This window comes from Helianthus annuus, chromosome 11 (genome assembly GCF_002127325.2).
Source record: "Helianthus annuus cultivar XRQ/B chromosome 11, HanXRQr2.0-SUNRISE, whole genome shotgun sequence".
Taxonomy (NCBI): domain Eukaryota; kingdom Viridiplantae; phylum Streptophyta; class Magnoliopsida; order Asterales; family Asteraceae; genus Helianthus; species Helianthus annuus.
The window spans coordinates 103034275-103049134 of NC_035443.2; the positions used below are offsets into that span (position 1 = coordinate 103034275).

General features: G+C 40.9%; 2 protein-coding genes across 2 annotated transcripts; one reads left to right on the forward strand and one right to left on the reverse strand.

Annotated features, from left to right (window-relative positions):
• The first annotated feature begins 4808 nt into the window (after nucleotides 1–4808).
• Nucleotides 4809–5723, forward strand: LOC110888180. The gene has a single exon (XM_022135720.1). The coding sequence runs from the start codon at nucleotides 4809–4811 to the stop codon at nucleotides 5721–5723; it is 915 nt and encodes a 304-aa protein (XP_021991412.1).
• Nucleotides 5724–8764: 3041 nt separating this feature from the next.
• LOC110888181 lies at nucleotides 8765–10633 on the reverse strand. The gene has a single exon (XM_022135721.1). It carries the CDS (start codon nucleotides 10631–10633, stop codon nucleotides 8765–8767), a length of 1869 nt encoding a protein of 622 aa, XP_021991413.1.
• Nucleotides 10634–14860: the final 4227 nt, after the last annotated feature.

Below are 14860 nucleotides of genomic sequence, written 5' to 3' on the forward strand. Positions count from 1 at the left end.
ACCTCAGCTTGTTTAAGGGGCCGGTTCAAGCCCCTAATATTCCAAGCAGCTACACTATCCATGTAAACCCGTAAACCCGGGAGTGCTTGCCCCCTCAGCATTGCTTCCAAGCGCCGTGTTGCTCGTATGATACGGTTAGCTGGTCATTTTTGGAGAAAGCGCTCAAATGTTTTGGGTAAAGGGTTACCCCGGTGATTCTATTAAAATGCAACCGCAATTAAGTACAAGTAGTGAGGATATGTTCCACACTAATTCATATACAGGACATGCCCCATATATGTAAAACAAAACAAACCAAAGACCAAAAACACCCCATATCCTAGTCTACTATACATCATGACACGACATCTAGTAGACAAACAACGCAAAAACACAAAACAAAATCCTCAACCACCATCATCAAATATAAAGAAGCCACAAAACAGCAGCCCCTTCAGACGAAAAACAGCTAGCCTATCCATTCGAGGACTTGGTAGGAGAGGTGCTTGCCCCTGCTTTCGAGGAGAAAGGATGAGTGCCCGATGTCATAAATGCACTAGTTTCATTGTAGACTTCTTCAACCTCCTCCTCATCCGATTCCTGCTGGTCATGCTGAGCTTCACCATTTTTACCCACATTCTTACCCGTATCCGATAGAACATCAAACGGATTGTGCGTTTTGACACTAGGTGGCGGACCTGAGGTAGTAGCCCCACCCTGCGGCTTGTATCCAATCGGCCGATACTCGAATTTCTGCTTCTGCTTATTAACAGGAAACCCTGATTTCCTAGCCGCTTTTTTGCGCTCCACATCCGTAAATCCCTCTTTGTCTACAGCCGGCTGTTTCACTTGCTTCCGGGAATTGCTTCCCTCTTGTTTGTTCTGACCAGTGACCGGCCCCTTAGGAGCCCTCCTAGGCTGACTCGGGCAAGAATCATCAGAATGACCAAACACCTTACAATGAGCACACCTAAGAGGACTCCATTCATATTCAACCGACAAAACCACTTTACTAAAGCCTTCCCCCTCCAACTCTGGAACTGCCATAACTATCTCCTCCTTAAACCCATTTTCAGCTGAAATTTCTACTAACGCTCTCGCGTAGCTACTCCTCCCCCAATTATCTATGCACATAGATGAAGTATACGTGTCCAACATCTTAGGCTCACCAATAGCCGTAGCAATCATACTCAATCCATCCTCCGTATACGCAGCAAGCGGAACATCATGGATTTTAACCCACACTTGCAACTTCTTTACCTCCTTCTTTTCTAACTTAGAAGTAGGAGACCAAGTATGCAAAAACAAAGGCTGTGACCGGATAATCCAAGGGCCTTCTTTAAGAACATTCAACATACCAGCTTCATCAGCAAACTTAAAGAAAAAGAACCCATTAGCATTCATCATTGATTTCTGTAATCCAAACCTCTTCCACTGGTTCTTCACAAAAAAGTCCACAACCGGATATGCAACTCTGTCGCCTAGGAAGTAACCGTACAGAGTGTTCGCTAATTTTTCTTGCACTGCTCTAACCGAATCACGAGGTAGAACCACATCACAACCCTCATACGTACCAGTGCTAGCAAGAGATCTGAAATTTACCTTAGCAGGTTTGGCTGCTAAAACCGATTCTACATATGACATCGGTTTTGAGTTGTTACCACTATTACTAGACATCCCGGACGGTCTTATGTTCTCTAACCCATCCGATTCAGCAACATGATCAGACTTTGGAGGCATATAAGTACTACTAGAGCTTGACCGTAAGTATCCAGCCTTGATGTGCCCCGAATCCTTAGCCAATTCCTCAGCTGTTGACGAATCCAGATTAAGCACTTGAACGGGTCGAGAAACCTTTGTGAGTTCATCAATAATGTTAATCCCACGTTTTGGCTGCACCGAATTACCATTAACATCCAGAAGACGATCAGCAATCTGTTGGAACGTCAAAGGTGACCTTCCACCAGACTTAAACCGATCATCCATATCAAAGCAAAACAACTCTCTATGCCCAATCAATCAAGACGAATCAAAAGAACCCACACAACCAGCCGACAACAAATAACAAAACGAAAAAACCGAAACCCTAAACTAGCAAGTGCCCTAACCCATGATTCTTACCAATCGGACGAAGAAATTGATAAATCAGGCTGATCGAACCAAAAACTCAATCCAATAAGCTTGAAGCAGAATTGACGGCGGCGATTGAAGAGAAAAAAAAAAACCCTAGACGACAAATCAAAGATATCCGCAAACCTGAATAGAGAATTAGATGTTCGAAACTCTAATCCCTAATCTGATCTTGACGAAAATACGCTGAAGAGGCTAGGGTTTCGGATGAGGGAACAAAATCGCCATTAGCTAGAGAGAGAATTAGGGTTTTTTTCAATTGTGTATATGCTACGCTCAAATGTTTTGGATTTCACCATAAAATGATTATGTGGATTATGGCTTGTGTTACTACTACATTGTTCTCGATCAGTATTAACGGCAATCTACATGGGTATTTTAGAGGAAAACGGGGGTTGAGACAAGGTGAACCTATGTCGCCTTACCTCTTCACGTTAGTTATGGAAGTGTTATCTTTATTGCTTCAGCATGCGGCCAGGTCCAGTATTGGTTTTAAGTACCATGCTAAGTGTGCAAAACAACAGATAATCAACGTATCGTTTGCTGATGATCTTTTTATTTTTGTCCATGGAGATGTTGGATCGGTAGGAAAGGTCAAACTTGCCCTTGAGCAGTTCACTAGTATTTCCGGCCTTGTTCCGAGCCCTGCTAAAAGTACGGTGTACTTTTGTAATGTTCCGCGAAATGTCAGACAGGATATCCTCAAAATAATGCCGTTCAAGGAAGGTTCGTTGCCGGTTAGATACTTGGGGGTTCCGTTAATTACCACTAAGCTGATTTTTAAAGACTGTAAGCCCCTAGTTGATCGTATGGAAAAAAAGATTGATAGTTGGCTGAATAAATCTTTATCTTTTGCGGGTAGGTTGCAACTTGTTAACTCGGTGTTAGCGTCCATGCACATATATTGGGCATCGGTCTTTATTATTCCTGCTCGGGTGATTCATGATTTAGAGAAGTTTATGAGGAGATTCTTGTGGAATGCGGGGTCTAAAGAAAGGGCGAAAGCCAAAGTTGCTTGGTCTAATATTTGTTTGCCGAAGGAGGAAGGAGGGCTAGGTATTCGGAATATTTCGGATGTCAATAAGGCTCTCATGACAAGCCATATTTGGAGCATTATAACAAAACGAAAGTCTCTTTGGGTAGATTGGATTTACGCGTACAAGTTGAAAGATCGAAGTTTTTGGGATGTCCAGGCTCGAGGAAGTATCAGTTGGGGATGGAGGAAACTCCTATCTATTCGGAATGTGGTCCGGCCGTACATTTGGAAATTAGTTCGGAGTGGGAACCAAACCAATGTGTGGAGCGATAATTGGTGCCAGCTTAGTCCTCTTAGCTCGTTTATTACGCCAAGACGTATTGCTAATGCAGGGTTTTCTATATCATCTTCGCTGGCTGATCTGATTTATGATGGGAATTGGAAATGGCCACAGGCATGGTATGACATTTATCCAGTGTTAATTGGGCTAAATGTTCCACAGTTGATGAATAATGTGGATGATCGTACCGTATGGAAAAACCTTGAGGGTAACGAGTGTCACTTTCGGTCTCTTGAGGTATGGAATGTTATTCGCCATCGTGCGAACCCGGTCTCATGGGTTGATGGAGTTTGGTTCTCTCAATGTATACCAAGACACTCATTCCACCTGTGGATAGTTATTAAAAACAAGCTCAAGACGCAGGATCGGTTGGCTGTGTGGGAGGCGGGAAGTGCGACTAATCTAAATCTTATGTGTTGCCCGTTATGCAGGTACAATCGTGATTCAAGAGACCATCTTTTTTTCCAATGTCCGTTTGCTTCTAATGTTTGGAAGGAAATCAAGCTGATGGGTTCTTTAGACAACATGGATGATTCATGGCAATCTATCATGGAGTGGATGGTTCAAAAGGCAACATCGAAAAAGACAGAACACATTGTTTGCAAGCTTTTAATTACAGCGGCTGCTTACTTCATTTGGCAACAGCGAAACCATTGCCTATTTTCTAATGCAAATGCAAATGTTTCGGCCGTAGTTGGGAGGATTAAACACACGGTCAGATTGCGGCTTATGGGATTTGAGTTTAGAGGTAATGTCAAAGTTCATGACTTGCTGGAAAAGTGGAAGATCGCAGCGAGCGAAAGCGAGGACGATCCGGGCTAGAGACTAGCGTGAGGATGTCATAGTTCGTGTGTGCGTAGTTGGCCGTGTCTTGTGTTTGTTTTGGGCTGTTTTGGTCTTGTATGTAGTTTCTTATAACTGAGTTGTGACTGTACGTTGGTCCTAGGCTTCGGGTTGTGAAGCCTAGTTGGTGTGTCACTCTGGCATGCCCTTGTTCTGATTTGGTTTTTTATAAAATTCACCTGGGGTAACCCTTTACCCAAAAAAAAAATACTTTGAAAACTATGCATGGGGTTCTAAAACGTGTTCAATGTTTTTGGAACCTTATATAATACTTTTGAAATCATAAAGTAGGTGTATTAGGTAGGTATATATATAAAAAAATGTTTTAAAATCATGCAAGATGAATTTTGAAATTATGTATAAGGTTTTTGTAAACATGAATGATGCTTTTGAAATCATGCACTTGGTATAAGTAATTATACTGTATTAATAACATTTTGAAATCATGAATGTTGTTTTTGAAAACATAGACAATGTTTTTGAAATAATGGAGGTTGTTTTTTTTTTTTTTTTTGAAAAAATAGACATGCTTTTGAAATCATGCATTTGATACGTTCGAGTGTTCTCTCGTTTTTTTGGATGGTTATTCGGAGTGGCCGGCAAACTAACGCATGGAGTGATAACTGGTGCTCTTGCAGTCCGATTCGGTCATTCATTTCCCCTAGAGCTATTGCTAATGCTGGTTTTTTTTTAAACTCTAAGGTGGCTGATATTGTCACGGAAGACGGCCAATGGCTATGGCCTGAGGCATGGTATACTCTTTTTCCTGTCCTTATAAATATCGGTTCTATTCAGCTTACGCCTATTATGAAGGACCGATTTTGCTGGAAAGATTTGGATGGTAATCTTCAAAGTTTTAGTTCGTGGGAGGGTTGGAATTGTTTGCGGAATAGGTGTCATAAGGTTTTATGGGCTAGTGCGGTTTGGTTCAGCCAATGTATTCCCCGACATTCGTTTCACTTGTGGTTGGTTATCAAAAACAAGTTGAAAACTCAAGATAGGATGGCCGTTTGGGAAGCGGGAAGTGCCACTAATTTGCGCCTTATGTGTTGCCCTCTATGTAAGTCTGACCGTGATTCAAGAGACCACTTGTTCTTTCAATGTGCATTTGCTTCAGACGTTTGGAGATTCGTCAGACAATTGGTTGACATGGAGAATGTTACAGATACCTGGGATTCTATAATGCATTGGATGGAGCTTAATGCTAATTCTAGAACTATGAATAACACCATTAGTAAGATCCTGATTGCGGCTGCAACGTACTTTGTTTGGCAGGAAAGAAATAACCGATTATTTTCTCATGATCAGCGGAGTGCGAGTGTGCTTGCAAAGGTTATCATTGAGACGGTTCGACTCAGAATTATGGGGTTCCGGTTTGGTAGAGACCCGAAACAAAAGAAGATTTTGGATAGGTGGCTGATCTCGAAGAACAACATAGAGGTTGATCCCGGCTAGGAAGGCTCCTTTGGGTTTCTTGTGCGTGTTTGTTTAGGGCTGTGTTTTGTCTTGTATTTCCGTTTTGTTTTGGTTGTGACGCGTGTCGGGTTTGTTGCTTTGTTTTTTTTGGGTAAAGGGTTACCCCGGTGAAATTTTATATCAACCAAATATTAAAACACGGTGCATCGAGACACCGATACACACTACTAGACTTGGCATACCAAGACTAGGAAAAGACAAAAACAAGAAACCCGACAAGCGTCACAACCAAAACAAACGGAAATACAAGAAAGAAAAACACAGCCCTAAACAAACACGCAAAAGACCCAAAGGAGCCTCTCTAGCCTGGATCAACCTCTATGCTGCTCTTCGAGATCATCCACCTATCCAAGATCTTCTTTTGTTTCGGGTCTCTACCAAACCGTAATCCCATAATTCTGAGTCGAACCGTCTCAATGATAACCTTTGCAAGCACAATCGCACTCCTCTGATTATGAGAAAATAACCTGTTATTTCTTTCCTGCCAGACAAAGTATGTTGCAGCCGCTACCAGGATCTTACTAATGATGTTATCCATAGTGCTAGAATTAGCATTAAGCTCCATCCATTGCATGATAGAGTCCCAGGTATCCGTAACATTCTCCATGTCAACCAAGTGCCTGACCAATCTCCAAACGTCTGAAGCATATACACATTGAAAGAACAAGTGGTCTCTTGAATCACGGTCAGACTTGCATAGAGGGCAACACATAAGACGCAAATTAGTAGCACTACCCGCTTCCCAAATGGCCATCCTGTCTTGCGTTTTCAACTTGTTTTTGATAACCAACCACAAGTGAAACGAATGTCGGGGAATACATTGGCTGAACCAAACCGCACTTGCCCATAAAACCTTATGACACCTATTCCGCAAACAATTCCAAACCTCCCAAGAACTAAAACCTTGAAGATTACCGTCCAAATCTTTCCAGCAAAATCGGTCTTTCGTATTAGGAGAAATCTGAATAGAGCCGATATTTATAAGGACAGGAAAGAGAGTATACCATGCCTGAGGCCATAGCCATTGGCCATCATCCGTGACAATGTCAGCCACCTTAGTGTTTAAAGAAAAACCAGCATTAGCAATAGCTCTAGGGGATATGAATGACCGAATCGGACTACAAGAGCACCAGTTATCACTCCATACGTTTGTTTGCCTGCCACTCCGAATAGACATCCAAAAAAACGAGCGAACACTCGAACGGATAGATAAGAGTTTTCTCCAACCCCAGCTAACATTAGCTCGACATTGAACCTCCCAAAAACTTTGGCCTTTCAGCTTGTACGAGTGGGTCCATTGAACCCAAAGAGAAGGCCGATTGGTGACTAAACTCCAAATATGAGAAGTTAAAAGAGCCTTATTAACATCTATTGTGCTTCGAATACCTAGGCCACCCTCATCTTTAGGCACGCAAACATCCTTCCAGGCAACTTTAGCACGAACCGAGCCAGACTTACCACCATTCCAAAGGAATCTACGAAGACGTTTTTCCAAATCCTTTAAGATACTAGACGGGAGCATCATAATCGATGCCCAATATGAGTATAAAGCCGTGAGGACAGAATTAATAAGCTGGAGCCTCCCTGCAAAAGAGAGAGATTTTGTCATCCAGTTATCAATACGCCTATCCATGCGCTCCAAAAGAGCCTTGCAATCCTTGGCCGAAAGTCTAGTAGAGAACAACGGAACCCCAAGATACCGAACTGGAAACAAACCCTCCTGAAATGGCATAATGTTCATAATTTGATCTTTAATGTGTTGAGGAACATTACTTAAGAATACCGTACTCTTATCCAGATTAGGATACAAGCCCGAGGCCCGAGAAAACTTGTCAAGGGCCTCACGAAGATGCTTAACCGAGCCACTGTCACCATGAGCAAACAGAAACAAGTCATCAGCAAACGAAATACTAATGATCTTCTGCTTCGAGCACCGAGCATGAAACTTAAACGCCGTATGAGACGAAGTTTGATGTAACAGAAGAGTTAAGACTTCCATGACTAGGGTAAATAGATAAGGGGACATAGGATCCCCTTGCCTAAGCCCACGCTTCCCCGCAAAATAACCATGAAGCTCTCCATTAATGCTTAAAGAATATAACACCGTAGAAGCACATGTCATTATCCAATTAACCATTTTATGATGAAACCCAAAACTATGCAGGATAGATTCAAGGAACTGCCAACTGACTGTATCATAGGCCTTTTGAATATCAATCTTGAACGCACATCTAGGGGGCCCTCTATTAAGATGATAATTACGCATTAACTCCTGGGTAAGGAGAATATTATCAGAAATTTTCCTACCCGGAATGAAAGCCAACTGATTAATACTGACCAAGTGATTCAAACTCCCCTTAATCCTATCCGTTATAATCTTGCTGATACACTTAAACAAAACGTTACAGCAAGAGATTGGCCGGTAGTCTAAAACAGTGTTAGGCGTATCCTTTTTAGGCACCAGAGCAAGAATGGTGTGATTAACTTGTTTTAGAAGCTTACCATTATCAAAGAAATCAAGCACCGCATTAGTCACCTCTTCCCCCACTATATCCCAGGCAGACTTAAAAAACGCGGATGAGAAACCATCCGGGCCAGGGGCCTTATTCTCACCAATGCTGAACATGGCTTTTTTTAAATTCTTCTCTAGTCACTTCTCTAACCATATGGGACGCCATATCTTGGCTCAGGGTGTTAATAAACAAATCCTCCTCATTAAGGTTTTGAACCGGCTGATCGGTACCCAAAAACTTCGAGCAGTGATCCAAAATAGCGGCTGGAGCATCATTACCCTCAAAACAATTACCATGCACATCTTTAATACACTGAATCTTGTTTCTAGCATTCCTACTCTTCACAGAGTTGTGAAAGTAAGAGGTATTCGAGTCACCCGCACAAAGCCACTCAACCTTAGATTTTTGCTTAAGAAAACATTCTTCGTCATAAGCTGCCACTTGGAACTCTTGGAGGCACTTGGCCGCTAAATCACGAGACATAGTATCAAGGGGGTTAGCATCCACCTACTTCTGGAGCTCATCCAGGTCACTACGAAGCCTAGAAACCTTATCATGAAGATTACCTTGCTGATGTAAAAGTTTACGAAAGCAAGGTTTCAGGTTTCTCATTTTCTTGACCACTGAAAACATAGCATAACCCTGCACATCCTTAGCCCATTCAGTAGAAACAAACTGCTTGAATTCTGGTTTAGAAGTTAGGAAGTTTGCAAACTTAAAAGGCTTTGGTTTAGCATGATTAATAGATGGCAGCTTTATAACACACGGAGAGTGGTCCGAGATACGAGCCGGCTGGAATATTGCATAAGCATTCGGAAATAAATCCAAGAACTTAAGATTACCCATGACACGATCAATTTTCTTTAAAATTCCAATACCCTCTTTAGGCTTCTGGTTCCAGGTGTAATGGCAACCATGGTGTGTAATATCCATAATCTCCGCCATTTGAATACAGTCAAAGAATTCTCTCATTCCTATAGTATGGCAAGACGGCCCATAAAGGCAATCTTCCATGTTAAGGGCTGTGTTAAAATCCCCAAGCACCACCCAAGGACACTTTTTAGCAACAATGCTATGCCTACACAAATCCTCCCAAAGCTTCCGATGATCTTGATACTTATTTTCAGCATAAACAAAGGAGCAAAAGAAAACCTTGGACTCCGCTTTAAACCGGATTTGCGTGTGAACAACCTGATCAGATTGGTAGAGGACCATAAGATCAACATCATCCGTATTCCACCCCATAATAATTCTTGTGCCTCGCTGACATAAATTCCCATTAGAAGACCAGCTCCACCTACGAAACACACTCTTGCAAACTTTATGAAGATTATTGACATTAACATGCGTCTCTAAAATAGCACAAACACTCAATTGATTTTCAGCAATAAGTACACGGACTTCGTTTTGTTTCAGGGGACGATTCAAGCCCCTTATATTCCATGTTGCGACACTACCCATTGAAACCCATGGAACCGAGAGTGCTTGCCCCTCAGATTTGCTGCCATTAAGATTGCTACTCATGTATGCCGACATTTCAGTCGGAACAGTCTCTATAACCTCATCATGCATTGCAGTTCCGTTATTTATTCCACCCTTCACCTCAGCCAAACTATTACCCGAAGTATTACCCGCTACTGGGTTGGCATCAGCATCATCATTAGCTAATGCCTGAAAGGAATTAGCCACGTTAACAGCTGGGGAACCATTATTAGGTAGAACCTCCGGCTTTGTTCCAGATGTACCAGGAGCATCTTTATTAGCCTTTGGTTTGTAAACAAACTTAGCCTTTTGCTTCTTTTGTGGAAACCCATGTTTAGCCATTCTCTTTCGATCAGTAACAAACCCTTCCTCATCTACCACCACCTGCTTTGCCTTATCCTTGATAATTTTGCTACAAGAAGAGTGGTCATGGCCAAATAAGCAACATGTGGGGCAACGTAACGGTTTCCACTCATATTCAACTTTTACTCGTTCCATAATATAACCCTCTTCATCCATTTTAGGAATAGCTAGCGTAATATAATCTTTAAGTTCACTATCCGCATTCACCTCAATCATTGCACGAGCATAACTGCTCCTGCCCCAGTTATCCACACACATATCAGCCGTATAAGAATCAAGCCGTTTCGGGGTACCCAATTTCGAGGCCAACAAGCTTAATCCATCATCCGTGTACACCGAGATTGGGACGTTATGCAGTTTAACCCACAAGGGAATAGTTTTCACACCATCCTTCTTCAAGCTAACCTTTGGGGACCATATATTCATAAATAGAGGAACTTTTCTTATCAACCAAGGACCTCCTTCCAAAACCTTTGTTAACCCATCCCTAGAATCGAACTTGAAAAAAAAGAAACCAGCCGAGTTCAACATTAGCTTTTGAAATCCAAACTTTGCCCAAACGTTCTTTGCATAGTATTCTACTACAGGGAATGGTAAACGACTTCCTAGAAAATAACCATAAAGTACATTCTCAAATTTATCTTGTACCTGTTTAACAACCTCTTTCGGAATAACTAGATCTGCATCTTCCCTGGTTTCTAACGGCTACATAAGTCTGAAGTTGACTTCCCTCTTAATAGTTGCTGAAGACTGAAGTTTCTCCGCATAAGACACCGGCTCCGACGGCGGCCCTTGCTGATTAACCTGACTATCAAGAGTGCTTGTTAACGGCGGAACTTGTACCGTAATTTTCTGCAATTCATCAATAATATTAATAACCCTAGGCTCTTTCTCCACAACACCTCGACGCGGCAGTAAAGGATTCCCATCAATCTTCAACGGCTTGTTAAACAGGCTAGGTTTATCACGCATATCATGCACACTCGTGGAACCCTTAGAAGTAATGAAAATATCCTCATGCATTCTTTCTGAAAACGACTGGAACCCTAAATCCTCCAAACCCATATCACGATTTCTTTCCATGCAAGAATACTGAAAATATAAACCCTAGACGGCAGGAACATGCAACGTAAAGCAACTAACAAGAAAGACGAACACAAACAAAACTCACGGCAACAAGGCAAAAGAAACCCTAGATGAAAAAAACGAAACGAAACCCCTAACTCTGACTGCAAAAGATTAGAAACCAGGATTGAAGTCTAGAAACCTTACTCAGAAGGATCGACAACACCCCAATACCTAACCCAGATTGATCAAAATTAAGGTTGAAGAACAAGAACTAGGGCTTCAAAGGAAATCGCCAAAATCGCCTGGGAGCCAGAGAAAAGCCATTTGAACGCTAAGTTGCGTAACTTGTGTGGTTTGTTGCTTTGTTTTCCTAGCCTTGGTATGCCAAGTCTAGTAATTGCTTTACGTTGCATGTTCCTAGCCTTGTTTTCCTAGCCTTGGTTTGTTGCTTTGTTTTCCTACCCAAAAAAAAAAGTAAATATACTATATTAAAAATGTTTTCGAACTATATATAAAATGTTTTTGAAATTATGAATGTTGTTTTGAAAACTCATGTTATGCATGTTGAAAAATCAGAACGTAATGGGTATGAGATTTGAAAATAACCTTAGTTATCTAACCAAAGGTTCAAAGGCACAGATGTGCAGAAGGACGATTACTCATAATTTCGCTTTATTTCTTGTACTTCGTCTCTAGAATGAAACGAGTACTTAAAATTTTCGAGGAAATCATGAGTGATCACTTGAAAGGGAGAATCACAAGAGTAGTTCATAAGGAACATAGTTCCTTGATGTAGATATCATAGGGAAATGCCATACATGTAACTACACTTGTACATCAGAATTGCGAACAGAAACTTTTATTTATGAACAAGGCAGATTGTTTCACAATACAAGAAAACATAGGAGACAAAGGCATAAGACAGCAACATCTTTTGCTTAGCCAAATGCTCATCCAAGGGTTGAATTTGCATTGACAATCTTCGGGCAGTTGTTCCTGAAATGGCTCGTCTCGCCATAGTTGTAGCAAGCACCAAACGGGAAACGAGCTTGAGTAGGGTTGACTTGGAGTTGGGTAGCAGCAAGGTTTATAGCAGCTTTGTTCTGGATAGCAAAGCGGCATATGTTAATCAAATGTCCCAACCGTCCATAGTAGGTACATTTGGAGCAGGGTACGAGGTTTGAATGATGACGGTTGCATCGTTTGCACCATGGGGCAGTTCCTATCTACGGCTTCCTAGCTGGTGTCGCTGCCACTTGGCTAGGTCCCGCTTGATTAGGTGTAACTGCTGCGGGTTTCCTTGAAGCCTTACGCTTCCTTGATTTCGGTGCAGGCCTGACTTCTGCTTCCTTCGGTGACTCTTGAGTGGCTACATTTTTTGAGACGAGACATGGCAATGCCTAGATCCACAGACTTCAGTATCACTTCGCCTATTTGCTGGGCAAATTTGGCTATTTGCTCGGACATTTGACTGTTGCTGAGATGAAGAGACATTCTAGAAGGAAATGAAAGGCATAGAAAGAAGCAAGTGAAAGGTTATTGGATAATCAAAACAGAATGGCAACGCATAAAAATTGCGATCATTTGTTTGTTACCTAAGGCAAACAAATGAGATGGTGACAAATCAAAGCAAACGGGTCATAATAATGTATTGCTGAAGACCCGCTTGCCTATAAGTGAACACTCACCCCAAGAGTTCCCAGGTAAGAGTGACTGGTCCGATACTGCGGATTTGTACGAACACTCTAGCCTTAGACAGAAAACTCAGAGTACAGGCATTCACTCTTCCGGTTTGCACGTGTTCGCATTATTTAGAACCCAAAACCTTGATGGGATTTTGAAAACTTAGAAGGCACTAGGCCAACAATCAAACTGGAAGGGTTCAAAACCATATAATAAATCATCCTAGAACAGATGATTAGTTTTCAAAGCGGTTTTGAATTTATGTTCTTGTTGTGGTTGTCGCCTAAGGATAGGTGACGGTATAGTTTTATGACTAAACGCAAGTAAACTCGCGTTAGGGTCCTAGGAAGGTTATAGACTAGGTCAAAGCATTACTAATAACCTAATTCCCTATAACCATGAGCTCTGATACCAACTTTTCTATCACACCCCGACCACGTAAAACAACAAAACGTGGCGGAATCATCGGGGAGTGTTGTAACAGAATCATTGTTTCATAACACATGGAAAGTTGAAATGTTGTTTTATTGATTAAAAGAGTTACAACGTCTTAACAAACAAATAAGTACAACAAAATTAACTAGTCTTGCATCTTTTATTGTCACTAAGGCCCAAGTCCACCTATGTGTATCTTGATCAATCCTATGCATCATCTCCTGAAACACATGTGAAAATAGGTACGTCAGCATAAAAATGCCGGCGAGTACATAGGTTTTATTGATTTAGGATTCATGACTTATAAGTTTGGAAAAAAAAAGTTGTTTAGCAAAAGTCAGTCATGATCCTTGTAGAATGTTTTGTTTTGAAAATCATTTGAAAAGCGATAAAAATGATATTTATAAATAAAGTATAATGTATGGTTAAATGAATAACCAAGTAAAATAGTTTGTAAAATAAAATGTTTTGTAAAACAAAGTCTTGTGAAAAATAGGTTATTTGTGTAAAATGTATAAGTCCAAATTGAGATATTTCAAATAACGCTACGATATGTAATATGATACAAGCACTTATATATAGGAAGTACCGGCGGCGTATCCACCATGCTTGCATCATTTTACACACATCTCGTTACTTAAATCACTTACCCAAACAAACCACCAATGTAAATTGCCCATGTCTAAACCAATTGTCAAATGTCATTGTGAAAACCATGTAAAAAATGTCTATGTCAAATGTCAATCATGTAATGTGTAAACAAAATGTCATGTATGGCAAGTGAAATATGTATCACTAAACCATAGGTGAAAATGCACAAAACAAAGTATTGAAGTAAAACTCAGTTTAAATCAATATTATGTTTTGTGGAAATGCATGCTATACTGAATACAAACATTTATGCGGTATTGTGAAAGTGCATACATCCAAGCCTTGCGACTGTGGTGATAAACCCCTAAACGAATTTAAAGGTCTATCTGTCTAAATGTTTTAATCGAATTCGGTCATTCCTTCCATCCAAACATACCCAGGATGTCAGGAACGGGAGTTGTCAATTCCTATGGTACCATTACCTACTAACGAGCGGCGTGATCAAAGCTAATGAATGTATATTGTCCCACTTAAACAAACCAAATGTCATACCCAAAATGTAAGCATGTGATGAAATGAAAAATGTACTATGCATGATGAACATTCATAGCATGAAAAGGCAATGTAAAACAATGCACTAGGTATGCACCAATAGACATACATAGCGTGAAATGTAATGAAAACAATGTACTAAGTATGCGCTAAACGAACATACATAGCATAAAATGTCATGTAAAACGATGTACTAAGTATGCACACAATGGACATACATAGCAAAAACATAATGAAATCATGTACTAATAGTGTACTAATGAACATAGCAAGTATATGATATGAAAACATGGAAAGCACGAAAGTAACAAGTAGGCACATGTGTTTCACCCCAAAATGTTTGAAAAACAGTAAAAGAGGGGACTATGTACTCACTTGAGGGTGCTTAGAAGTCTTGAACAACAACCAAGCAAAGCTAGAGGGATCATG

Excerpts from the sequence above, each read along its gene's own strand:
- LOC110888180 (XM_022135720.1), top strand. The coding sequence starts at position 4,809 with ATGCATTTGATACGTTCGAGTGTTCTCTCGTTTTTTTGGATGGTTATT.
- LOC110888181 (XM_022135721.1), bottom strand. The coding sequence starts at position 10,633 with ATGTTGAACTCGGCTGGTTTCTTTTTTTTCAAGTTCGATTCTAGGGAT.